The sequence below is a fragment of the Ictalurus furcatus genome, chromosome 27 (assembly GCF_023375685.1).
Source record: "Ictalurus furcatus strain D&B chromosome 27, Billie_1.0, whole genome shotgun sequence".
In the NCBI taxonomy this organism is placed as follows: Eukaryota; Metazoa; Chordata; class Actinopteri; order Siluriformes; family Ictaluridae; genus Ictalurus; species Ictalurus furcatus.
In genome coordinates, this window is record NC_071281.1 from 1,691,288 (window position 1) to 1,718,264 (window position 26,977).

At 46.1% G+C, this 26,977-nt stretch overlaps 1 protein-coding gene across 6 annotated transcripts in view; it reads left to right on the forward strand.

The window, feature by feature from the left end:
• The window catches only part of LOC128603153 (R3H domain-containing protein 1), a 41,901-nt gene extending 16,898 nt beyond the window's left edge, over nucleotides 1-25,003 (forward strand). The window contains exons 3-28 of one of the 6 annotated variants that reach the window (XM_053617385.1): nucleotides 468-593; nucleotides 759-970; nucleotides 3,554-3,592; nucleotides 4,701-4,784; nucleotides 9,878-10,010; nucleotides 10,351-10,429; nucleotides 11,118-11,177; nucleotides 11,387-11,527; nucleotides 11,757-11,865; nucleotides 12,181-12,276; nucleotides 12,414-12,442; nucleotides 12,599-12,652; nucleotides 12,756-12,949; nucleotides 13,925-14,185; nucleotides 14,719-14,858; nucleotides 15,098-15,181; nucleotides 16,501-16,716; nucleotides 17,076-17,193; nucleotides 19,424-19,578; nucleotides 19,764-19,906; nucleotides 20,366-20,469; nucleotides 21,284-21,474; nucleotides 21,758-21,896; nucleotides 21,992-22,101; nucleotides 22,201-22,285; nucleotides 22,685-25,003. In XM_053617385.1, coding sequence (XP_053473360.1) covers nucleotides 797-970; nucleotides 3,554-3,592; nucleotides 4,701-4,784; nucleotides 9,878-10,010; nucleotides 10,351-10,429; nucleotides 11,118-11,177; nucleotides 11,387-11,527; nucleotides 11,757-11,865; nucleotides 12,181-12,276; nucleotides 12,414-12,442; nucleotides 12,599-12,652; nucleotides 12,756-12,949; nucleotides 13,925-14,185; nucleotides 14,719-14,858; nucleotides 15,098-15,181; nucleotides 16,501-16,716; nucleotides 17,076-17,193; nucleotides 19,424-19,578; nucleotides 19,764-19,906; nucleotides 20,366-20,469; nucleotides 21,284-21,474; nucleotides 21,758-21,896; nucleotides 21,992-22,101; nucleotides 22,201-22,285; nucleotides 22,685-23,007 — 3,261 coding nt within the window. In that variant the 5' untranslated portion in view covers nucleotides 468-593; nucleotides 759-796 and the 3' untranslated portion in view covers nucleotides 23,008-25,003. The remainder of the gene's footprint in view (nucleotides 1-467; nucleotides 594-758; nucleotides 971-3,553; nucleotides 3,593-4,700; nucleotides 4,785-9,877; nucleotides 10,011-10,350; nucleotides 10,430-11,117; nucleotides 11,178-11,386; nucleotides 11,528-11,756; nucleotides 11,866-12,180; nucleotides 12,277-12,413; nucleotides 12,443-12,598; nucleotides 12,653-12,755; nucleotides 12,950-13,924; nucleotides 14,186-14,718; nucleotides 14,859-15,097; nucleotides 15,182-16,500; nucleotides 16,717-17,075; nucleotides 17,194-19,423; nucleotides 19,579-19,763; nucleotides 19,907-20,365; nucleotides 20,470-21,283; nucleotides 21,475-21,757; nucleotides 21,897-21,991; nucleotides 22,102-22,200; nucleotides 22,286-22,684) is intronic. The other 5 variants (XM_053617386.1, XM_053617388.1, XM_053617387.1 and 2 more) reach the window with 5 other exon arrangements.
• Nucleotides 25,004-26,977: the final 1,974 nt, after the last annotated feature.

Consider the following 26,977-nt stretch of genomic DNA (forward strand, 5'->3'; position numbering starts at 1 on the left):
CTATATTTAACCTCTCAGCCTTTCTCTATCTGACTGTTTCTAGCCCTCTTCTGTCTCTCTCTCACTCTCTGTCTCTTTCTCAGTCATTCTTTATCTCTTTCTCTCTCCCACTCTCTCTCTCTCTCTCTCTCTCAGAGCCTCACTTTTTCTGTCTGTCTTTTGTGCTCTTGTATTCTCTTTCTTTCATTCTGTCTCTCTCTCTCTCTCCCGTGCCGGTGTCAGTGTGATATGTATTTATTCATATATTCATGCAGGCTGCACTTTTTGTCTTTGACACTTTTCAAAGACGGGTGGATTTTTTTCCCCCTCCTCCTCCCACAAGACCCGTAAACCTTTCATTCATTTTAACACACCACACACACACACACACACACACACACACACACACACACAGACATGCTTACAATCAAAAACTCTTCTTGGGTAATGGAGCAGTGTCTGACCTGTGCTGTGTGTGTGTGTGGCAGGTGTGTGAGGGCGATGCGGAAGGCGTGCACGGGTCGTGGTCATGTGACCCGACCCCACCGTTGGTGACAGGGTCATGGAAGCAACTGGGTCCTACTGTCCCCTGAGTTACTGCCCCAACACAGCCGGTAAACACACACCCACACACACACACACCTAAAATAAAAAAATGAATGCATGTCATTGTTCAGAAACATCAGTGTTTATAGATGAAACCTATACACATGTTTTATTTAATATCACCCCCCCCCCCCCTCCCCCACCGTCCTGCGTGTGTGTGTGTGTCCCGGCAGGTTGTGTGTGTGTACGTGCGTGTTAGGCGTCGGCGCCGATGAGAATGTCTGAAGTTGCGCTGGAGGAAAGAGGCTGCGACGCGATGAAAGTCTTAGAGAGCGACGGTCCTCCCAAACACGAGCACAACGCCACACACACGCAGCACCAAGAGCACACGCACAACGAGTGTGTGAAAGAACAGAGCTGCTCGGACCTCAGTAACCAAACACAGGTGAGCAGGAGGGGGGAGCGAGCGCACGCATCACTCACACACACACACACACACACGTAAAAGAGTACTAGACTGTACCTTCACTTGTCACTGAGCCAATAGGAGCCAGATCCTGGCCCCAGCTGCCACGTGATTGGCTCCAACCAGGCCAGCATATCTGGAGCTGAAATCCTGCAGGCTTATCCGCGAAACTTCCTGTGTGTCATTCCAAGTCCTGGGACGGCCGTGTATGTGTGTGCGCGCGTGCGTGTGTGTGTGCGCGCGTGTGACTTTGCCACCATCTGTCACTGGCAGCATGACTGCGGCGAGAGAGCCAAACTTCATCTCGCTGTCTTTCTCTCGCGTTCTGTCTTTCCCAATTAGCTGCTTCGCTGATGCACTCGCATGGCACACCTTCTGTCACTGCAACAACCTACTTACTGTAGTGACTACAGCACAGAATACACACACACACACACACACATCTATATACATACGGACAAGGCCTTCATATCCCTCATTATATTTATTTCAACTCCAGCGCTTATAAGGACGCGCGTGCTCGTTAATGCCACCTTTAATCCTGTGGGATTGAGAGTGTATAGGATTTTTAACAAACAAATAGCCTTCTCTCGTTAAAGTCGTGAAAATAACGTTCAGTGAAGTGAAGGTTTAAATGTAACGGGTTAAGGTTTTGTTCCTGTACTTTTGCTGCAGGATATGCCGAAACGATATGAACGATCCTAACGGGCGTGGTCTGGTGTAGGATAACCCCACCACCCCCACCCACAGCACACGAACGCTTACACGAGGACGACTGTGAGGGAAATGGCACGCGAGAGCCTCGCACTCGCCGGGTCTCGACCCGTTTCAACAGCCATTTTGATTCGAATCTGTGCCGAAGTGCTGTTAAAGCAGTTCAGGGGGCTGGGTCTGGCTGAAGCACTCTATCGTGTTGGTTTCTTTCTTTATTTCCTCGCCGGCTGTATTATAGTCATCCGGGACCGTACGATAACGGTTTCTGGAAGTCCGTACAGCTCGAGAAAGACTCTGCGGAGACGTCCCGGGTTTTTTGTTGTTGTTTGTTTGTTTTTGTTGTTTTTTTTTTATTGTTCTGACTTTCCCGAGCCGTGCGTGAGTGCGACAGAGGGTAAAGATGCACGATAGGAAATGTCGAAAGCCATTAGGGAGAGGCACGGCTTAATCTGCATTCGCACTCGCGAGCGACGGGGAAGCAGGCGGCGGCTCATTTTCCGCGCGAGTTCGCAGCGTGAGGCGACAAACTGACATTTGAACTGATGTTTTCACCGTTTCATGCAAATGAGTTCTGATGCAAGCGAAGCGACAAATCCGAATAAAAAGGCCCCCCCCCCAAAAAAAAAAAAAAAGAGAGAGAGAAACCCCATTCTTAAAAAGAAAAGGTACCAGAAAAGTTGATTTGGATTTGAACTGGTGGATTAAATAGAGGAACACTCTCGAGTTTCCCGAAGAAACTTTTGGGTCTCTAATGGGGGTGGGGGGGGGTATCCCATGGTGGAGAATGGGTTATTTGGTAATATTGTGGCAAGAAAAGTAAAGAAGTCATCAGCCGTCCTGTGTAGACGGTGTTGGCTGCATAAAGCTTAGCTAGACCCTGCAGCATACAGTGGTATATTTCTGAAATATTCGCCATAAGAAAAATCTCCCCTCACACACAGGACGTAATCCTGGCATCCTACACACTCAGGATTTCCTGATTCCTTTTGGTTTGTTTGATTTATTTATTCATTTTCCGCTGAACTCGACGCAAAATCAAGCCGACTCGGCGTAAATTCCCTTTTCTCATTTCAAAATCGGCGGAGATTTTCCGCAGGTTCGGGTCACGCGACGGCATCGCAGCGCGCGTTCAGCCTCTTCGGTCGACGTGCGTCGAACGTGAGTACAGCTACACGCTCTCGTTTAACCGAAAACCGTCTCTGTGTAAGATTGGAGTACTTTTCAAGAACGCACAGATAAACTCCGTCGCATCACAAATTTTGAAACACGGATAATAAATGATTGAGCGATTTTGGCGAAATCCTGTAGGGACTGTGATACTCCCACAGAGTCCTAGCGTATACAGGCTCGGTAGCTGCTGCTGATGATGATGATGATGATGATGATTCGAGTCCAAACATTGCAGGCAGTTTTGGTTTGTTGGACTAAACAGAATTGAGACCAGCGCGTGTACCGTAGTTCAAGCCGGACAGGTCCTTTGATGATGGATACCAACAAACATCTCAAAACATCTGGTTTGTTACGTCTAGTCACGCTTCAGCGGAGAAAAAAATATATAGACGGTGAAATGTCTCTGGTTCAACGTATCGTTAAGGACATCCTCTCACTTGTGTGTAAAGTAATCTGTTTTATTTATATATTATATAATATATATATATATGATATGTGTATCAGCCCTCATGAGTTTGAGAGAAGCTCCTTTGGCAGAACAAGCTGCTGAAGCATGACGTATCGAGGCCTTTGGGAAATCTTTGAGTGTCTTTTGCGTGTTGAGGGGTTAAAGAAGGCAGGAATCTCGCCTGTGCTTAAAACGATCGCCTCATTGTGTGTCTCCTCCCCGTCACGCAGCCGTCCACCACAGCAGGACAGCCAATGAGACGCTCCAAGGTATTGTACCACCGTCTTACGCACGCTTCTCGTGTAAATGCCTAGTCGCTCCATCTTTTCATCTCAGGCTTGTTTTTGCTGCTCATCTCGAATATCAGCTCTGCGTTAGGTCTCAGCTTGACCAACCCCTTCTTTTTTTGTTTTAGATTAGTATAAGCAGAGCGTTCGTTCCCAGTACTGACGGGCAACAACGCTCATTTCTCCATCAGCTCGGCGCAGCACGGTTTTAAAATGCGTTGGCCTTTTAGTTCTCTCTGAATAAGAATTTACCGCGCTCAGGAGACAGCAGCAGAAGCACTTGGTGGGGAAACGTACTCCCGAGTATTAAAAAAGCAACCCATCAAGTTGGCAAATTACCTTCATAAGTGCATTTTAATGGCGCTTTAATGAAGGCGAAGGCTGAAATGCTTTAGGGGTGGAGGTTTTTTTGGGAACAAGGCGTCCTTTCGGGAGATCATCTCCACCAAGTGCCGTCAGTGTTCATGGTGTCTGCATCGTTATTGTGCATCTTGGAGAAGAGCATGCGTCTTTTGTGGTGTTGTCATGCGCTTTGGTTTTGTTCCTGAAGAGCATCTTGTGGATTTGAAGTCTTTGCAGCTGTGTGTGTGTGTGTGTGTGTGTGTGTGTGTGTGCTTTATTTTTGTGATGGTGTTATTTTGTACACAGATGAGCTTTCAGTCACTTGTCTAGTGTTTTTGTTTGGTTTTTTTTTCTTTTGTCACGCTCTCGTAGTGCTTGTTTTGACTTCGTACCTTCCGTTTGATGTGTTCGGTCCCGACAGGCGTCATTGTTTGGTTGTCGGCCGTGTTCGTAGCGCCTGGTTGACCTTTCTCGAACAGATTTTCAGACGTTGACGGAGAGCGACGCGCGTACGCCGATCCGCGACGCTCCTTCAAAACGGAGCACTCTTAAAAACAACTCGTCCCCGCTCGAGCTCCTTGACCTCTGAAAATCATTTCCCGTGTTTTGTTTTTTCCGTGTGGGCGAGAAGCGCAGAGGTTGGCGGGGGGGGGTTGAGCGGCTGGCTTTGTTTTTTTTTCTTTTCGGTTTTAACTGTTTGATTAGCTGAGCAGCTCTTTATTCACAACCAACGGTTTATCTCCTCCAGTCCAACGCAAAAGTAAAATTAGTCCGGAGTTTGGCGGTGTGTGAAGAATCGTCGCCGCCCACGATCACAGAAGCATCACACCAGGTAAAGTGTGTGTGTGTGTGTGTGTGTGTGTGTGTGTGTGTGTGTACGTACGTGTCTAAAGCTAGGGCTGTGCAATATAACCAATTGGTATCCATATTGTAATAAATGAAACTACCATACATTGTTAAAATGTAGATTCTCTCATTATTATTATTATTATTATTATTATTACTTCCTGAACTGAGAGTCTTAAGAGCCCCATCAGACTATATGGACAAAAGTATGTCCTGATCAATCACACTGTGCTTTTTGAATGAACATCTCATTCCAAGAGCCCCCCCCTGGGATGACCTCCAGTTCATCCCAAAGCTGTTCGGTTAAGGTCGGGGCTCCGCGCTCGTGTTCTCCCACACCAACCTTGGTGAACAATGTTTTTTTTATAGTGTATTTGTCATGCTGGAACAGGTTTGGAGGCCTCTTAGTTCCCAGAAAGCCTAATGCTACAACCTGCGCAGACATTCCAGACAGTAATGGTGCACTCACATATAGGTGTGATGGTCACGTGTCCATCCGAGGCCAGCAGGGGGCGAGTTGTGAGTTGGTGCGGGGGGGGGGGGACAACAAACTTGTAAACATCTGCCTGCTTGCTGCACTGAAATGACTGCTTACATTTCGAAGGCGTTTAAATGGATCAAGTCGTTCAGTCTTGTTTAACTTCTTGGTTTTAGTGATTTTATATTATTTTCAGCCAAGCAAGTAATTAGCCCACAGCTCATCACGCCTCATTTAGTCTTGAGGACCAGAAGCCAGCCCTGACTGACAAGGCACTTAATACTAGGCACATGGTTTCCTGATGTTGGTGTGGAAGAACGTGAATGATCTGCACAGGGCCTTGACCTCAACCCCCACCGGACACCTTTGGGACGAATTGGAGCGCCGAGTGCCCGCTAGGCCGTCTCGTCAATCATCAGTGCCTGACCTCATTAACGCCGTTGTGTCTGAATGTGCACAAATCCCGACGCATCCGGTAATCTACTAGAAAGACTTCCTAGTAGACTGGAGGCTGTTCTAGCAGGAAATGGGGGGGTGGGACCAGCTCCGTATTAACGCCCATGGTTTTGGAAAGGGATGTTCAGAAAGCACAGCTGGCTGTGATTGTCAGGTGTCCACATACTTGTGCGCGTATCGTGTATTATATAATAAAACTGTAATCAAACCCACATTCCTTCTGGAAAAAGTACCTTTTTTATCTCCAATCAGGATAGGCTACAGGGGTTTAAATAAAACACACAGTTCTAATCGTGCTGTTGGGTAAGTGGCTGGCGATGACTTTGGTCAGCGGCAAGAAGGAACCCAGAAGATTCCACCTAATATTTAAGGGTTTTTATATGGATTCTTTGGGTTCCTGGTCATTTGCAGTTTTGATGGTCAGTGAGACGTGGTATCTGGTACCTTTGTGGCATGCAGGATTGTCTGAGGCTGCTTATTTTTCTGCTGAGAGTTGTGAGCAGGAACAGATTGAGAAAGTCGGTCCAGATTGCTCTATCCCCAGTGACCGAATTCTTGGGGGATCCTCAGATGTTCCCAAGCAGAGTGACAGTTCTGATCTCTCAAATGGGTCCTGGGTCTGCCCTGGGATCTCTGTCCAGTGAGACACGCCTGATAAAACTCTCGTGGGAGCTGATCAGGAGAAATCCTTTTGGTACGCTGCCAAAACCGCCTCAACTGGCTGCTCTCAGTTTTATGGCGTGCTCTCATGGAGAGTAACCGTCCACAGCAGACCTGTATAGGAACCTCATTTTCCGCAGGCTGCGTGCATGGCCAGGTTCATTTAGACACTGCAGTCAGCCCGGCTGCTTCACACTCCGTACGTGTTGGAGGTCCACTTTTGACAGTGCCAAGAGAACCTGTCCGTGAAATCTCAAATGCTGAGGCTTTCGTCCAAAGCAACTTAAAGTTCAGACCGGATACCGAGCAGTTGAGGGTTAAGGGTCTTGTTCAAAGACCCTGCGGAGGCTTCTTGGTGGTGGTTGGTGATGCTGGGAATTGAACTCTCATCCTTCCAGTCAATAACCCAAGGTCTTAACCACTGAGCCCTCTGTCCCACAGATAAGAGTGGAGACAGTCTGACATTCCCCCTTCACAGGGCTTTGATTTAACGCCAAGAAACTTCGAGATCTATACAGAGACCGGGTTTCACTAAATAGTACCCTGTACTCCTGCAGTACCTCCCACAGCAAATTCCGACGCACACGAGGCCTTGTCGTTTTGGCCTTGGCGTTACATGCGTGGCCCGGACTCCACCCGCTTGCCTGCAGAGACCACCCCCATGGCTGTCTTCACGGGTGGGTCCTGGTAACCCTAATCTGGGCAGGGTACACCTGGTCTTTTTTTGTAACTTGTGCATCATTAGGATCCCTCTTTGTCTGACTTCTACCCTCAGATCTGTTCACCAAGGGAGGACCCATTAGGCTTCTGGTGGCAACCCTGAGCTTCACCAAAATACACAAACCCCCTCACCTCAACAAGGTCTCAATCCACGCAGGGGCTGCAGTTTGTGGCTTCTAACTAAACCCTAGTAGTGGACAAAAAACCCATCACGGTATAGTTTTAAAAGAAAAAATCAGTATCTGCACGTCAGAGTATCGTGATGTCTTTTTACGAGGACCTCGGCCGGTACGTTTGGTATTCCTTAGTTCCTTGTTGAACAAACAATAAAAACCAAACTGTATCTCAGGTTTATATCGACCTTTTATATCCAGTTCCTTGTTCAGTATGCAGAAAAGGTTTAAAAAGAGAAACCGAACGAACGCTAAACGTTTTGCCGTTCAGCACGTGTCCGAACGTTAAACGGACACCGCTTAATCGTTAGTGCTGGGAAAAATGTCAAGCGAGCAAAAAAAAGCGTAATAACGGATTTATCTGCACCTTGAGTAGAGCTCAGCAGTCCAACCGCCACCGCTCCTTTCATCAAACTCGTACACCGCGTTTATCACAGGCGGCCAGACGTGTGAAACAGGGCCAAGGTGTTCAGTAAGTGGGTGTGGATTGGGGCGTGTTCCGGACGCACTGGGATTTTATATGTACGTGTGTATGTGTGTATATATATATATATATATCAGCTTTGACTACATGGTTTTATTTATTAAATTTAACATGTTAAAGCTTTTACCAAACTTAAATATCATAAAGCTGTAAAACCTTGGAGTGCCACGATACGATGTTCCTTTGTACGTCCTCCCGCCCGTCCTCGTCCCCACGGACGCCGCAGCTCTCGAGAGTCACACTTCCACAGCATCAGCAATCCGCTCGGTAATTGAGCTCAGTGTGTGTTAGGTGTGTTTGATTGATTGAAAAGTGTGTGTCTGCTTTTTTTTTTTCTCCCCTCCCCGTAATGGTGATGTGTGTGTTTAATAGACGGTGCAGTGTGTGTGTGTGTGTGTGTGTGTGTGTGTGTGTGTGTGTGTTTAATAGATGCGTACAGGGAGTCAGTTTGTCCCAAGCGCAGTATTGCTTGCATCCATCATCTCTATAAAATGTAATTTTCCTGCGTCAGCGGCTTGCAGCTCTGCAAACCCCCCCCCCCCCCCCCCACACACACACCCCCCCTCCCGTCTCTGCGGATTGATATAATTGGCCACTTTCACTCAAAGCCCATTCCTGCCCATTATTAAGTTATCACGAAGCTCGGAGAACCGCAAGGCCGCCTCAGCTAGACCGCAAATCTGGCGTTTATACGGCACATTAAAGCAAAAAATATTGCGAAATTAGCATGAAAGCTGCGAATTAGACCGTAGAAAGCCTCAGCAAAACAAGACCGAGAGAGCAGGAACGGGTTCTCAATGTGCGTTTAATAAGAGCTCTTAAAAAGAGAGCGCTTTTTCGCCCTCCCCCATTTGTGCACGATATGAAAATATATATAAATCTCCTTACTGGGTTACCGATACGCACTCGGACGGCGTACGGGTCATACGTCTGACACCTGAGACCAGTATTATTTTATGATGATGATGCTTGTGAAAAATGGTGCGTTTGTAAAGCGTGGTATTATTTACTAATATTAAACAAAGCCCTGCTGGTGATGATCGAACTCCGTCTTTTAGAAGTAAAAGATTTCAAAGATTATATCTATATATAAAATATTTAACCTGCACCGTTGATGATGAAGCAGATATTAAGCTAGTTTATAATTTCGGGAAGTCCGTGATCGGTCTTTGTGTAATTGGACCGTGTGAGGACGAGCAGGTGTTAATCAGCGTTACGTCCTTGAACGTTTTTCCCCTCCGTGGCACGCAGGCGTCTTATTCACAGCCCCGTCTTCTTCCCCTCACTGTTTATTTACCGTCCTTTCTTTCCTTCTCTCGTGTATCATTCGGCCGCCAACGCTGCCGTCGAGCTCCACACGCAGCAGGTGATCGATGGTGAGACGAGCTCGCGTCCCCACATTTTTGTTGTTGTTGCTGCTGTTTTTTCCCCCTCATAAAGGGCATGACGGTTAAGGATGGACCGCGTCGTGTCCTTGAGGGAAATAAAGGGGAGAAAGAGACAGCAAAGATGGACAGAGATGTCTTTTAAAACGAAACAAAAACCAAGCACGACCTCTCCTTTAACTGATGTGGGTCTATAGTCTAGAGCAGCAAGCATTACTCCTCTCCATGTGAACACACAGAGATAAATAAATAAAATCTGTCTTAATTGTGTGTCCTGGATCACAAGGGGCGTATATTATGGTTGTTCCTGTTTGTAGTGTGCTGAGCGTGTACGAGATTGCGAACATAACAGCATTTATTAGCGTTATTATAGAGGAGGTGATTTGGACAAGCAGGGCAGTTTGGTCGAAATGTTCTCTCTGATTTTCTGATTAAATGAACAGATTTCTAAATGCGTGTGTGTGCTCTCTCTCTCTCTCTCTCTCTCTCTCTCTCTCTCTCTAATGGGCTTAATTATTCTGCCTTAGAAAGGAAGATCAGAGAGAATGCACAAATTTCCTCTTTGATAAATAAAAATATAGACTTTTTTTTTTTAAGTGAAACATTTAAATATCTTTCACCGTGTTGTTGTGTTAAAACCTGTGATTGTAGTCATTTGTGTGCGTGTGTGTGTGTGTTTTAATTAAAATGCCTAATTGTGGTGTTTTAATGTGTGTTCTACAGGATAAGATCCATTTGCAGCTCAGCCAGGCTTCGGAGAAAGAGGAAGCCGCCAGCGGGGATGAAGATCACACGGAGAAGAGCCCGGAAAAGACTGAGCGAGCCGACAAATTGCCAAGAAGATCACTGTCGAGAGGTGTGTGTGTGTGTGTGTGTGTTTGCACAAATGTCCCTGTGGGTGAGTTCATGATGTAGCAGGAACGTCGGATTTTAAATCAACCTTGAATATTTATATATGTTTAAAATGGGTATACTAGGCAGTTGATTGTAGGACAAGGTGCATAATATAAAGCAGCAGAAGGGTGTGTGTGTGTGTGTGTGTGTGTGTGTGTGTCAGTCACAGTGACTGGTGCTGGCAGATGAGGTGTTTTCTCACACACCAGATGGAGACAGCAGAATGTATGCAGCATGTAAAATCGCTCTCTCTCTCTCTCTCTCTCTCTCTCTCTCTCTCTCTCTCTCTCTCTCTCTCTCAGACCCCAGTCAGGAGTACACCGACTCCACAGGCATCGATCTCCATGAATTTCTGGTCAACACACTGAAGAATAATCCTCGGTACGTTCGGCGCATTCCTATCCCCAACACAAAGCCCGTAACTCTCGTCCCGTCAGTTTTGATCATTAATTTCCCTCCTGCACCGTGGAGCCTGCTGGGCGACGCCACCGAGGGCTAACAAATCGAGCGTTACTCCTCTCCTGGAAAGTGGAAAAGGGGGGAACAAAAAAAAAAAAGGAAAAGTTTTGTTTGCAAACTCGACGTTTTTTTTTTTCTCCCTGAGACAAAAGCGACTTTCAGTTGTGCTCGAAGAAAGATCGACGCCTGGAGACTGAAAGGAGGGAAAACAGCCCGTCGTTAAACCGTCGTCTCGGCGTTCTCGGCATCGCGGCCCGTCTCGCGTCTTCCTCCTGAGACGGTTTTTTAAATGAACACTAACGACACCGACGCAGCTCAGAACCGTCAGAAACTCTCGCCGGTGTCGAGCGTTCAAATCGAGTGGAGTGTTCTTACGTCATAAAATGTAAGAGCCAATCGTGTTGAATATGCAAACGTCCGGTGGAAGCGCTGGACGCGTGCGGTGTAAATCTGATTATTCTACAGAGTCTGAATTGGAGCGGTTTTTCTTTGAAACGGCGTCGAGGCATATAAACCGTTTCGTTTGGGTTTTATCTGCGTAAGCGAGGACGGTGCGGATTTGCTAATTAGGAGTTGGAAGTAAGAATGCTAACGGGCGTTGTCGTTGCAGGGACCGAATGATGCTGCTGAAGCTGGAGCAGGACATTCTGGACTTCATCGGTAACAACGAGTAAGTTACTAATGACAGCAGTGCACTTCCTGTTCAAATCCACAGCGGACCTCGTGGTCCTGCCGGCGTTACAGGTTATCTTCTATACGCACACCCGTATACAGGATTATCTGCTACTGTGTGGGTTTTTAATGTATTCTTGATCTCTCAGTGCTAGTTAACGGTCCGTGGCTAGCACTTTGCCCAAACGCGTGTCGTGTTTCCGTCAGGTCCCACAAGAGGAAGTTCCCCCCGATGACATCATACCACCGGATGCTGCTGCACAGAGTGGCGGCGTATTTCGGCCTCGAGCACAACGTCGACCAGACCGGCAAATCGGTCATCATCAACAAAACCAGCAACACCAGGATGTGAGTGTCGTTGCCGAGCGGGAGAACCCTCGTAAGATCTCGTGTAGCTGATCTCTCCTGAGCGTGATGGACCGCCTCGACGTGCTAATAAAGGGCACGCGGAGTAGATCTAACGTTTGAAGCTGTGCTCAAAAATGGGATTTTCAGTTAATATGCAGCTTAATAGACTTTAGGGTTAGAATCTGAATATGACTTTCTCTCTGTCTCTCTCTCTCTCTCGCTCTCGCAGACCGGATCAGAAGTTCTCCGAGCACATAAAAGACGACAAAACCGACGATTTCCAAAAGCGCTACATCCTGAAGAGGGACAGCCTGAGTCTAGACCAGGAGGATGGCCGGGTGAGCGCACGTGGACAGGCTGGAAAAATCAGAAGGAACTTCTTTTTTTTTTTTTTTTTTTAAATAATAAAATAAAAAATAGTTTTCAGAGTACTCGTATACTTTTGAGGCCCTAAGGTTAAACCCATAGTCTTAAAACGTTCGTGTTCACGGCATTAACGCGGTAGTTTTCCAAGAACATCTCGATCTTGGGGAAACATCTAGAATTCCCCAAAAACACCACCTAGATGATGGCGAACTCGAACCGTAAGACGAGCGGCGCACGCCGGGCCGCGTATTTAAACACGTCTGTTCTCTGCTCGTTTGTTCGCGTAGCTGAGGATGCGCCTGAAGGACGACCGGCGGAGCAAATCCATCGAGGAGCGAGAGGAGGAGTACCAAAGAGCGCGAGAGCGGATCTTCGCTCAGGACGTGAGTTTTTTTGCTAGCGGTAACAAGCCGTTTAGCGGAAACGCAGTTCTCGAACGTTTTCGGGGCGATACGGTGGGACATTTCTCAGAGAGATGTCGACCTGCTCTGGCCTTATAGTTTGTTTTTTGACTCCACAGGGGCAAGATCATTTCCAGCTCGATAAGAGGTAACATCGATCTATATATCTACTGTAGAGGAACGTTTTCTACACGTGTAGATCCTGGCTATGATCATCTTTTATTATTATTATTATTATTATTATTATTTTAGAGATGAGAATAATTTGGTGGTTCTGTACGGTTTCTGCTTCTCTTTGCTGTAGGATTCAGGAGGATATGGGTTACATCAGCAGTCATCAGAAGCGGCAACTCTTCAGGTGGTGCGCTATACGGCGTTACACAGACGAACATCCACGTTGCATGTGTAAGGCGTAATACGAATCGAATATGAACCTGTGTGTGTGTGTGTGTGTGTTGCAGGTTGAGGGACAGCAGCTCGGAGAACGAGCCGCGAAGCCTGGAGCCTCGGCCGTGGAGCAGCACGGACTCGGACAGCTCGCACAGAAACGGGAGACCGGCCATGACTAAAGCCAGCAGCTTCAGCAGCATCAGCGTGCTCATTCGCAGAGACAGCACCGCCAGCAGCAGGAGCACGGGGAGGCTGTCGAAAACGGGTAACACACACACACACGCACACACGAAGCCCTCAGGCCTGTCGAGATTTTCTATACATTCTCAAAGTCGTAATCTAACACGCTGTCTCACTCATCCATTTTCTACCTCTGTGCATGAGCTTCTCTCCCTGCTGGCATCACTGGTGCTCACACACACACACACACACACTCTCGCTCCCTCACTCAGCATGCAGTGTAAATGTTTTTGCTCTACTCCTCAGCTCGTCTCCGCCCTCCTCCCTGCGTTCATGGCTTATTAATGCGCTGATATTTAACGGCCCATACATAATTCCGTTTTTTAATATTTAACAGCCTCTCTTTTCCATCGAGTGACCCCCGCCCCCTCACTGTCTGTGTCCTGCCGACATGAAAAAGCCCCCCGAGAAGCTTTTGTGTGTGTGTGTGTGTGTGTGTGTGTGTGTTAGATGTACCGCAGTAGTTAATGGCATGAATGGTGGCTTGACAGTGTTTTGGAGATTTCTTGATTTATTTCCTCTGTGTTTTGAGTAACGAGAGATTTCTTAGATGTAAAAATGCTTTAAAAAAATCGTAAATAAAGAAGCGATCCCTGGAGCAAACAAACGTCACGGTATTAAAAATGTACCGGAACGATCAGAAGGGTCGGATGCAGCGAAGGACGTCCATTTAATGTTTCTTGTCGCTTGAAGTATGGTTGCTTTGTGGGGTTTTTTGTTTTTGTTTTGTTTTTTTTTTAAACTAGCATAATTGAGAACACGAACGAAATAACATACGACTCTCTCGTGCATTTGTCGTCATGGCAACATTGCCCCATGCAGATAAGTTTGATTTGCATGACGTGTGGAGTGTTGTGTCCGTTCACCTTCTTCGTCCTCGCATGTTTCCTGCTTCATCATCATCACACCCGGATCGTTGTGTCCCGTCACTCATTTATTTATTTATTTAAGAAAACAAGCAAAATTAGTGTATTTTTTTTTCCGTCACTTCTTGTCGCAGGTTCTGACTCCTGTAGTAGTGTAGGTTCATCTACCGGCTCTCTCTCTCGGCCCGCGTTGTCGTTACCCGTCCAGGCCGTGCCCGCTCCACCCAGGCACGTCGCGGCTTGCACCGTAGACCCGGGCCCTCCGAGCGCCGCCGCAAACGCTACCACCCGCGCTGATACTAACACTAGTGCTAACACTAACACAAGCTACTACCTCCTTCCTCTGGAGGCCTCAGGCATCCCAGCGGGCAGCGTGCTGCTACACTCTCAAACAGGTGCGTACCACCTGCCCCAGTGCCACCACGACGGGGGGAGGGGGGAGTGGGGAGTATAGAGTCTGTGAGAGAAGTACTTCATGTTAAATCCACTACCAAGTTTTATTAGTAGTGTATTATTATTATTATTATTATTATTATTGGCCAAATGATATGAAGGCAACAAGATCAACAGTGACGCACGGAAGACGATGGTAACTACGTCAGTATTGAGTGCTTGTTGAAATAAGTTGCGAACCGTATCGTACACCGAGTGTAAATGTGTTGGGATGGTAAAATCGAGCATCACAGTAATTCGAGTAATCAGGTGAATTGTATTAACAGGACATTGAGGTCCGTTTCTGAAGCATCTGAAAGGGTAAAAGGAGAAATCCTGTGGACCTGCGTTCTTGTGTTAACGGTGTCGACTAACTTTACCCCGCTAACCTTACCTCCCACTCTACCGCTCTTACTGTTTCTGTAGACCGAACCCCGCTGTCTAGATTTATCCTAACTGACTCTTAACGAGAAACCCGTTCTTTACGACGTGGCAGGTCAGCCGTTTACCAACCCCGACGGCAGCGCCGTGGTCTACAACCCTACCTTGACGTCACAGCAGGGGAGGGGCCAGCAGCCCTTGGCTCCACCTCCACATCTCCAACAGCACCAGCCGGCCAATCACGTTGTGACGCAGGTTAGTGAAGCTTCCTATCCAGCATCACTAATAGCACCGTGTACCAGTGTTTAGTGGCCAGTACTCTACTTTCCTACCAAATGTGCTTCCAAATCTAGTCTCTCACACCTTGCTGCAGCCCTTCGGTTCATTTGGTGTGAATTTGAGACGTTATTTCTTCGATGTCTTCTGTTCCATCCCTGTCTCTTTTTTTCCTCTCTCTCCCTCTCTTTCTCTCTCTCTCTTTTTCTTCTCTGCAGCATTGTGGTCAGTGTGTGCAGTACTCAGCGATCTCTTATCCTCCTCCGCTCCTGCCTGTTCCTCTAAACCAACACTACACTGTGGTACTGCTCTCTCTCTCCCTCTCCCTCCCTATCTCTCTCTCTCTCTCACTCTCACTCTCTCCCTATCTCACTCGCTCTCTCTCTCTCTCTCTCTCTCTCTCTCTCTCTCTCTCTCTCTCTCTCTCACTCTCTCTCTCCCTATCTCGCTCTCTCTCTCACTCTCTCCCCATCCCCCTCCCTCCCTCCTTCTCTCACTCTGTCTCTCTCCCTCCCTATCTCTCTCACTCTCCCTCTCTCCCTATCTCACTTGCGCTCACTCTCTCTCTCCCTCCCTCCCTCTCTCTCTCCCTCTCTCTCCCCCCCCTCTCTCTCCCCCTCTCTCTCTCACTCGCTCGCACTCTCTCTCTTTCTCAGTAACCCACCACGTCTTCTCATACTCCCTCATTTTCTTCACACTTCCTTCATCCTCCTTTCCTCATCTTGTTATTCTGTCCTGTTTGTTTGACTTTATTTTTTTGTCAGTCGAAATTTTGACCATCGTTTTGTTCCTTCACCACTTTTTTTCTGACCCACAGTAGAACCCTCTAGTTTAACGTTGTATTTTATAATTAAAGCCAGAAAGCTGATAAGTGGCTTAAAGGTATAATAGCACAATAGAAATCATTTCAGGCCCCCCCCCCCCATCATCGTCCTCATTTAATCAACACACCGCTCTCCGGAGAACTCGTCACCGACGTTAACGGAGGGAAGATGGCCCTCGGACTCTGATGTCCTGACCAGGTTTTAAATCCTGGTATCTTCTAGGAAAAGCCGGATCAGTTTCACTTCTCCAGACGCTTTTGATTGGCCAGTTAAAGGGGGAGGAAAGGGGGGGGGGGTGAGTCCTCATATTAAGAGTGTCTGCGTACTCCATTCGGCTCTAGCGGCGTGATGATGTGCTACGATGGTGACAGGACGTTATACTGCTTTAGAGAATTAGGAAATGCTTTGTCTACAAAGGAGCAGAGCGATTTATTCCACTGATCAAGGAATTTAGTGCCAACATGCAACTGTTACTTAATAATCCCCCCCATTTTATTTTAATTTATTTATTTATTTATTGGGGTGGGGGTGTGAAGTCGTATGCAAGACTGTGATGGAGCAAGATCTGATTTTGGGGTTCTGTGATTGTTTGTTTTGTTTGTATTTAATGTAATTCGACTCATTTGGTCACACACGCTTGTCTAAAAACAGGTTGAGTTTTTTAAACATTAGCGTAGCTGGGTTAGATAGTTGAATATCTCATTACTATAGATGAGTAACTCGTGTGTTAGTTATTATAAAGAACCCAGGCAGTGTTCATCTTAGTGTGTGTGTGTGTGTGTGTGTGTGTGATGCAGCAGGACAGTCTGGGGAACCAGTTCAGCCAGTTGAGCCTGGTACCAGGCGAAGTGCCAGACCGCCAGTCGGGCCTCTTTTCCCACTCCATGGTGCTCCAGAATTCGGCCCCCACGGGCTACGTGCTCCAGCCTGGTCAGCCTGTCCCCATGCCCACGTACCCACCACCCACGCCAAGCATCCAGCAGCAGGGATACATCCAGCAGCCTGTGCAGCAGGTACACACACACTCTGATTGTGCTCCTCATCTTGCTGCTTGTGTCGAGAATAAATGCATAAGAGTACCTGATGGAAACCATTCACACCTCAAATGTACAGATACCAAGCTCCGCCCACATTTTTGGGAGCGTTGCATCACGTTACACCATCTGTTATTTTCCTAAAACGTTTCTTGTTCGTGTTGGATCGCTCTGCATGCAGCTAACAAGCAAAAAAACAATCGTGCTAAGCGTTATTCTTCAGTGAATAAATAGTGAATGAAATAGTTAACATGTTTGTCATTTTTTTGTTATTTCCTGCGCATGTGTGTGTGTGTGTGTGTGTGTGTGTGTGTGTGTGTGTGTGTGATTTTCTGCAGATGTCCACATGTTACTGTGCTCCTGGTCAGTATTCCCACTCGAACCAGCACTACAGACCAGTTACCCCAGTACACTACAGCAGCCCACAGAGTCAACACGTACCACCGCAACAACCGGGTACATACACTATACACACTACACACACTACACTACATACATTACACTACACTACACTATATACACTACACTTTATACACTACACTACACTGGGATTCATACTGGTGCCATGTTTTGTATTGGGAGAATAGAAATCAGTGTGTGTGTGTGTGTGTGTGTGTGTGGCGCAGTTCTGGGGGGGTTGGAGGCGGGGCCGTGCCACTGTCTGAGAGGCAGTACGATTCTCACAGTGAACCGGTCTCTTTTCCCACCCCTCGCTCCCGACGTCTGACCTTTCACCTCTCTACCCGTTAAACCCAACACGGTGAGCAAAAGTAAGTGTGTGTGTGTGTAATGGTGCTCGTGCTTATGAATTGTGAAAGCGTTACACCTTGTACAGAACGCCACAGAAAGACTCCATTTCAGAGTGTGTGTGTGGGTGTGTGTTAGCGTGAACTCGTACACATGTGCCACTGAATAAAGAGGCTTTTATTCTCTTCATGTCTGCTTCATGTGAGTTAGTGGAAAAAATAGCTGCCCTGACTCTCTCTCTCTCTCGCTCTCGCTCTCTCTCTCTCTCTCTCTCCTCCCACTCTTGAATTGATTGCTACCGCCTGCCACAAAGGAGGTAGCCAGACATAAAAAAAAAACCCTGTCCGTACAGACTCTGAAAAGAGCTGTCGGTCTGCTGTCTCTCATCTCACAAGTACACGTAAGTCGAGAGATGAAAAGCGAATTAAAGAGCCATAGAAGGAAAGCGATGAAAAGGGGGTCGCTGGAACAGAAGCGTAGCCTGGCGGGAAAACCGTGTAGGACGACGCACAATAGAGTCTTGCACACGAGCGAATCTATCCAGACGGAGAACAAAAAAAAAAAAAAACCTGCAGAAGTGAAGAGCGGACGCAGAAAGGAGCGCAGCTAAGCCCTGCCTCGGCTTCCAGGCTGACCTTCTCTGACCTCTTTGTGTTCGGCGTGCGCGAAACGCTCATCGTTCTTTAATGCGCCTCCCACACACCCCCAGCTTAAGCTCTTTGTGTGAGAACCGTATGAACGAAATATAGAACCAGAAACATATTCATGGTGTAAGATTTAAACTAAACTACACATTTTTACGATTTCCTCAACAAATGCAAGCGTATTATATTTATTTGTTTATAGATATATAGAGTATTTATAGATAGATATGGATACAGATGGATGGATGGATTTTTTTATATATATATATAGAGAGAGAAAGAGGGATTGAAAGAGGTGTGTGTATGTGTATGTATGTATATAATATATATAAAATTAAAATGTATTTTATTTATTTATTTTTAATGCCTTCCGATAACGTCTGTTTAAAAAGGTCATGTGAAAGTAATGAGTTCTCCGTAGAGGGATTTATTTATTTTCACGGAAACACTACATTTATTCACTTCATTAACTGCTGTTTACCATGTCATTGTGCAAAGCCCTTTAAGCACTTAATGGGAATTTTATCACGGCCTGCAGCATAAAATTGCGCATAAACGAGTAGAGGAGTCGCGCGTACTGTGATGTCCATTTAAAAAATAAATAAATAAATAAATAAATAAATAAAAAAAGCGCTCTTCGAGTCACACTTGCTTACTTGCTGTTCACGCAAGCTGCTGATCTCCAGAAATATACGTCACGGTGGTTGAGAGCGAAGAGAAATGCTTGATGATGCTCAGCGTTTCACCAGATTTCAGTTTTACTGACGGAGCAGTGCCCGTTTTGAAATGATGGGATCGTGGTTAAAAGGGGAAAAGAGGTGAAACGGAGCAGGTTTGTAGAAATGATTTTAGTTGAAGTAATTGGAGTTACTCGTTTGGGTTTTCTACAAAGCCCCCAATCCCAGCTGATCAGACTCCAGGTGAAATGACAGTCGGATTTGACGTCTGGCGTGATTTTAATTCAACACGGTGCAAGAGTTCATCGGGTGTTTGTGGTTTATACCTGTAACAACGAGCGCTGGTCGTGGAGAACGGAACTGAAAGCGGTTTTTATTTATTTAAGGAAAGGAAGTTAAACGAAACATTATAATCGTGTCGTTTTTGTTAGCTACACTTCATTTGGTCTTTTCACCAAGCACGTCACAGTGCCTCGCTCGGGGTTTGGTTTTTCTAAGCACGGATGTTTTTGTTTATCCTGACTTTATCGGCCGTTTTATGTTGTTTGGAAGTTGAGCCACGTGGTCTCGCTGCGTTCTCGCGAGTAACGCCGTCTGTCTGTCCTCCACCTTCTACAGGTTATCAGACCCTAATGCAGAGTCAACCCCCCAACTACCAAGGCATGATGGGAGCTCAGCAGCCTCAGAGCCAATCACTGGTCAGCAACCAGGCTGGCCTAACCAATCAGATTCAGGGTGTTGTGGTGCAGTACCCGCCCATGCCGCCCTATCAGGTCAGTGCTTTTTGACTGTTTGTGATTTAGGGAGTTTGATTAAGGAAATATATCATATTCATCCTCGAACAAAACTACCTTTCATTTCCTTCATAAATAACCGCAACTGAAAATACAGGAGTAGATTATTAGTTTAAAAGTGTGTGTGTGTGTGTGTGTGTGTGTGTGTGTGTGTGTGTGTTCAGGGCTCGCAGAACGTTCCTCAGCCAGCCTATCAGCAACAACTTGTCTTGCAGGGACCGACCAATCAGACGCAAGTGCCCTCGGCCAGCATGCAGGTGTACTACAGCGTCCTGCCTCCAGGACAACACTCCCACTCCACTGTTAGGTATCTCTCACACACACACACACACACACTTTCCTGTGTATCAAATACACTGTCTCTCTCTCACTCACACACACTTCACTACAATGCCCTGTCTTAATTGTGTATATGTACGTCTGTACATAATTTTATATATATATATATATTAGTGCTATAAATGTGTGTGTGTGTATAAAACTATGTACATTTTTAGTAGTTGTTTGTGTCTTTTTATTTTTTGAAAGTAATAATGAATATTATATAATATAATATATTTGGTTTTTTCCGCACCTTAAGATCCCCCGACGCACGTGTTCCTATCCGCAGTTTGTGTCGTTTAGAACTAGTCTTTTACAGATTTTACAGAACCAGTCCCTCAGCCTCGGTTTCACTTTCACAGAAGGGGCGGGGGAGGTGCGGATTGATTAATCACGCTTTAATCAATCTTTCTTTCCTCTGCCGTTTTCTTTCTCTGCGCGTTAGTTCCACCGTGGGCTTCCTGCCGCCTCCGGGTTCCGAGCAGATGCAGTTCCCCAGGGCCGCCTCTCCCTGCGGCTCTCAGCCAATCCCAACGCAGCAGTGCACAGGTATCTGCCGAGCTCTCCGCCGGTCGTATGGCGGCGAGCCACAAAAACACACTGTAGGAAAGCGAATACAAAAGGCAGCGCGACGGTTCTTTGAAGTAATGAGATGATGTGTGAAACGTTGCGAGAAACTCCAGCGTAGTAGTTTTGATGGAAGAACACTGAAAATCCGCATGCTGTGTTTGAGCGTCATGACCGTGTTCGCAGCCATTTGATTGGAGTGTTTGGTTTTTTTTTTTTAAAGCAGCTTGTTTATTTATTTATTTAAAGTTTCATGAAAGTCAGAGGGAGAGAAATAACATAACCTAACTCTTATTGCGGTGAATCCGCCTGCAGCAAAATCCACAAACATCTTTTACACACAATTTTCTTTCATTGCCTGCGTTAGGAGCATAATGTTAATGGAAACTTGGCTCATGAATTTAAAAGAAATTAAAAAAAAAAGCAGATTACATTTAGAACAATTTTGTGGGTATATTCAGCAAAATAGTATTACTCGATGGCTTCGAGTAACCATTTAAAAGTTCTCATTTTGATGGAGTATTATAATAAATAATTCGGGTAATTAAGGTCACGATCATTTTTGATGGGGTTCCAGTGTCGTCTCTTCCAAAGACAGTCTTATTCTTTGTGTATAAATAAAGCTCAAGGATGACTCCGTGATCACTGACCATTCATTGTGTAATAAAACAGCCTTAATTGGAGTGTGTGAGAGACTAAACCTTCTGGACCTGAAATATGGGAAGGATTTTAATGGAAAAAAAATTTTGCGTGTTTTTTTTTTATTATTATTTATTTATTTGCTCTGATTTGCCAGGCGTACCTCCGGCGCCCCCTGGTGGTAGCGGTGTGCTGATGATGCAGCTGAGCGTCCCTCCTCCTCCTGCTGCTGCTGCTCCCACCACCCAATGGAAGCAAAACAAATACTACAGCCTGGACCAGCAGCATCACCACCACCACCACCACGGCTCCAAACCGTCTGAGCTGGGCCTGGTCGACACGACGCAGGTACGTGCGTTCACGTCGGGCGAATCGTGTACACACCGCGACTTTTATTTATTTATTTATTTATTTATTTATTTTTACTTGAGCTGTACGTTCTGTAAAAATGCTAGTGTTGTAAACACATCCTGTATAACGAGATTATTTCGTGTTCAGTTGATGCTCTGAAACGTAGACTCTAGAGCATGTCTACTAGAAAACATGTGAGCAAAACATGGCCGACGTGTCATTTTTATCAACGCCACACACGCACGTTTTCCTCTCTCTCTCTCTCTCTCTCTCTCTCCAGAACAGTCCTCAGCTGACCAGCCCCGCCCCTTCCCCCGCCCACTCGCCCGGTCCGCCCCATCTGGCCAATCTAAAGGGAATCCGTCCTGGCCTCGCCCCTCTTCCGATCATGCCTCAGTTCTCTCGACCCTTCCTTCAAGGTGAGTACTCGACGCGCACGCGCGTACAACCCCTTGTACTGCTCGTACAACCCCTTCTCTTTAGTGACTTCCTGCGGTGCTCTGTGCGTCTACAGGCGACTGCAGGTATCCTTTACTCGGACAGCCTCTACAGTACAACCATCCCATCAGACCTCCTCTAATGCACGGCTCTCATCTGGTCAACCACCACTACCATCCCCATCAGGTTACACACACACACACACACACGCGCACACACAGACGCACACGTTTCTCCATATTGTCCCAGATGCACGGTTTTGCTGACGCCGCCTGTTTTTTCCAGGGTCCTATGGGAATCCGTCATGGGGGACGTGGCCGAAGACCAACGAAGAAATCACTGTCCACTGATAGTAGCACAGGGGAGATAGGTAATGAAAAGGCAGCACATGGTAGTGGCGTCTTCGCTGGTGTTGCACTGGTATGAATGTATAATACACCGCCATGTTGTTGGGGTTAGAGAACACCTATCTGGTTCATCCGTGCAGTGACGCATGGTGGCGGTAGCATAGCATGATGTTCAGCATTACCCTTGCTTCTCTCCGTTATTATTTTGTAAACCCCTTCCTGGTTATGCAAGCTGTTTGTAGCTTTTTCACACACACACACACACACTCACACATACATATGTGTGTGTGTGTGTATATGTATGTGTGTATGTATGTATATGTGTACGTGTGTGTGTATATAAACCAATGAAACAAACCGTGTGTAGTTGTTTTATTAATGGACTGATTAGTTCAGCAGTGTTTGCCGATGTGTTCTCACAGCGACCGGGCGTGTCCTGGAGGTGACGGACCTGCCAGCAGGCATCAGCCGCGCCGAGGCCGACTCTTTGCTGGCAGAGCTGGGCAAGGCAGGCGCGCTCATCAAATGGCTGCCGGAGCAGCAGTGCCAACATCCCCAGCGCTTGGAGAGCAGCACCACCACGACCTCCGACCCCGCCTCCATGACCCCACGTGACCTCGCCTCTACCTACACCATCCTGGCAACCTTTCCGTCAAAGCAAGCGGCGCAGAGCGCGCTGCTCAAACTCAACACCTCCATCGGCACGTTTAGACTCAAGGCCATCCAGAGGGCTGGCTCTCAGTGAGGCCACGCCTCCTCCTCATCCTCCTCCTCCTCCTCCCCCTCCTCCTCATCCATCCCATCACCATTTTCTTGCCTCACTACGTCCTGTTTTGTTGCGTTCTCATGTTTTTGTTTGCATCACTGTGGTGTTCTGGGTTTGATAGTTGTCTGGGGCTTTCTTTTCCCCCCCACTACCTGGGGTTTGTTTAATACAGGGGAGAAGAAGGAAAAATCTGAACCGTAACTGTTGACTCGAGATTATTTGATCGAACCAAAAAAACAAAAAAAGCCCACACAAAAAAAAAAAAAAGGACACGTTTTGCAATTTTTCTAAAGACTTGAAGATGCTTTACCACAAAGACAGCATGGTTGATTTTGTACTGCAGAATGGAAGCTTGGACCACGTGCACTTGCTCTTTGTCTTGTTTGCGACTCTTCTTTTTTTTTTTTTTTTTTTTTTTAATTCTTTTTTTTTTTATTTTCCTTTTTTTTATTTTAAAGGGAGGGCGGAGTGGGGGTCAGGGGGCGGGGGATAAAACACAAAGTCTGCTCAATTTGGTACGTCGTCGAGACCACAAACAAGAGAAAGCTTCAACTTCTTGTGCCTTTAACCACAACTGCACTGTTGCTCTGTCGGAGAAAGACGTCACCAAACCGATCGGGTTGAACAACTGATGGAGAGAATAATTCGTCCTCCTCTTCCTCTGCCCTTTCTTTGAATGTCATCCGTTTCAGGCACCAACGGCAGCGAGCTCTGAGAGCTGATCCGACTGGCTCTGGGTTTTAATTTTATTTATAAGAGGCCGTTTTTAAAAAACAAACAAAAAAAAAAACAAATTCACTCCAGCTCCACCCCCAACCACTCCCCTTCTCTCTCTATCTCTCTGCAGAAATGTGTGCGTTTTTGAAAAACTGTTTTTATTTCAGTTTGAAACCAATAAATGTTTACACCAAACCGTGTGGATTCTTTCAAAGGAAAATGGCGCCATCTAACGCTTCCGTCTTCAGTCTGGAGTGTTGTTTTTACACCAAAAGTAGACTAGTGCGTTTTCTGATCCTGATTACAGAATTCTGTTGTTGTTGTACTGAAACACCGTGGCTCTAAACAGAAAATTAATATAATAATAAACTAACTTAAGGCCGCAATTGCGTTCAGATTCACGCAGTATCGTACTATATAGTAGCTCCAGGACGTACGCTACTATTACCACCATCGCCACTGATAAATTATACGTGATGCTCTTCTATGTATGTTTGTTTGTTTTTTCCAGATTGAGCCGTGCACGTGCTGGACTCCACTTTCACCCAGTGAATCAGTAATAATTCAGTGTTCTGAATTCTGAGTTATTTTTCAGGACTGAGATGTGAATTCGTTCCTTTCATGCACTTCGGTGACCTGCGTCACGCCTCTGCTGATCCTCTGACTTCACTGCACAGGTAGGTTTAAATTGAGCCTCCCAGCTTTATTAACTATTAGAGTATTGTGTAATGAAATATATTTATTTATTTAGTTAGTTCAGATGACGGTTGTATAAAAAGCAGGGTCCTAAAATAAAAGGCGACGCCCTGACGAGTGAAACTGCATCTGTTAAGAGAGAGATGAACTTCCCACCCGAGATTAAAGCATGTGACCGGGGGCAGTTCCCCTCTTCATGGCTCACTGGCATTCAAATGCGATCACACCTGGCCAAACGCACTTTTTCACGAATGTTATGTAATATGGGGTTTTTTAAACAAAAAAAAAAAAACAGCTTTTTATGGATGTCAACTGCAGTAAAATAGACTCGCTGGCGTTAAAGCTGTTCCTAAAATAATATGATGTCCATCACTTACGCTAAAACAGTAGATCTGATGAACCAACCCCGGAGCCCGGGTAATAGTGAACGATCAGTACTGGGAGACGTTCCTCACTGAATCGTCATCAGAGTTCAATTCGTCATTGCTGTAGGAAGATAATCCACAGCGCGATGGTGTGATGCAGTTCTTTTCCTATAGTAGCACATCCTGAAGTGTTTGTGTGTGTTTATTTTTAGCGGTTTTATAATTACGGTGCTGTGGAAAAGTATCTGCCTCATCCTGATTTCTTCAGTTTTTGTCTAGATCTCGTATCAAATAGTTTTAGATCTTCAAATGAAATGCAACATAAAACAAACGCCGCCTGATTAAACAGAGTACAGCTTTTATTTTATTTTAATTTGAATTAGAAAATAAAAGTCACCCAACACCTTTCACCCATGTGGAAAAAAACGAATTAAACCGAAAATCTGGTTGTGCCGCCTTTCACGGAAATAACCGCGACCAAACGCTTCTGATAACTAACTGGAGATCAGTCTTTCAGTTACTTCTAGGATTTACTCATACGCTTTGGATCGTTGTCTTGCTGCATAATCCAGTCGCGCTCCAGTTTCAGTTTACGTACTGAAGACCGGACATTCTCCTGTAGGATTTTCTGGTAGAGAGCAGAATTCATGTTTCCCTCAGTTACTGCACGTTGCTCAGGCCGTGAAGCAGTAAAGCATCCCCACAGCGTCACACCGCCTCCACCATGCTCGACCGTAGGTATGATGATCTTTTTGTGGAATTCTGTGTTTGGTTTACTCCAGATATAACGGGACTCCTGTCTCAGGTTGGCTTTGTTAAATCTTAGATTTTGTTTTCATTTCTGAAACATTTTAGTCCGAGTATTAAAGAAAACATCGAACTCGACCTCTGGATCCATAAAGTGCACAAACATCGTGGCACAGTGTGTGGTATGTTTCTGTGTAGCGTCCACCGTACACGTCCCTCTGAATGAGCCGTTTCTGCCGAATCCATGACGTAATACGACTAGCGCGTTAACCAGGACGTTAGCAGCAGATCCTTTACGTCCTGTAAGTTGTGAGGTGGGGCCGCCATGGATCGGACTTCTTTGTCCCACGGATGCTCGGTTTGATTGGGAACGGGAGAATTCGGAGGCCGAGTCAACACCTCGAACTCTTTATCGTGTTCCTCAAACCGTTCCTGAACAGTGTTTGCCGTGTGTCAGGACGCATTATCCTGCTGAAAGAGGCCACCTCCGTTGAGGAACACCGTTGCTATGAAGATGTGTACTTGGTCTGCTACAGTGTTTAACACTACGTCACACCCACATGAAAGTCAGGACTCGAGCTTTCCCAGCGCAACATTGCCCAGGACATCACACAAGAAGCTTTCATTTTCAGTGCGTTCTCCAGGTCAAGGGCTCAAATCATGAAGCAAAGCGATAAACGTACGACGAACAAAAATATTTCGCTGCAAGCCGCTGAATTACAATACAATGAGTTCTGTAGAGTTTTTTATTTATTTTATTTATTTATTTTAATTTAGGGTCGTCCGTTTGCTTCATAGGAAAAGTCTCTGTCATAAAGAGGAGGGTTTTGACTGCAGTATGAAGGACAGGCTAATCATTGCGCTTGTGCATTTCTTTATAAATCCACTAGAGTGCGCTCTAAGGCCAGCCCTCATACTAACACCCTCTACAGTTGTGTGCATGCACTCTGTGTGTGTGTGTGTGTGTATGTGTGTGTGTATATATATATATATATATAAAATTAGAGAGAGAGAAGGTCTGTTTAACTCTCGTTTGTTGTGTGTGTGCTGTAAACATTTTCGGAGTATCAAGTGTTTAGCAAATACTTTTCCCTCAAGGAACCAGGCATATGTTCCACCAAAACACACTTAAACACTGACCAAGTGCAGGATTTATATCTGCAGTACACTCACTGTAAGATCTTCATGTCCCCTGGAGGCCGACGTGCACACTCGAATGCTGTTTGTTTCCCCCCAGTTTACTCACGTTCATTGTTCTAATCCGTCTGGAATTTGTTTCGTCATGGCCAGTGCTACTCGGAATATAAGCAGATCGAGAGGACACGTTTTACGCACGACACTTTCGCTGTTTAAAAGTGACCGAGCCGAGGTCAATTTCGATGATTAAGCAGGTTTGTCCTGGACGTTTTGTTTGTATAGGAGTT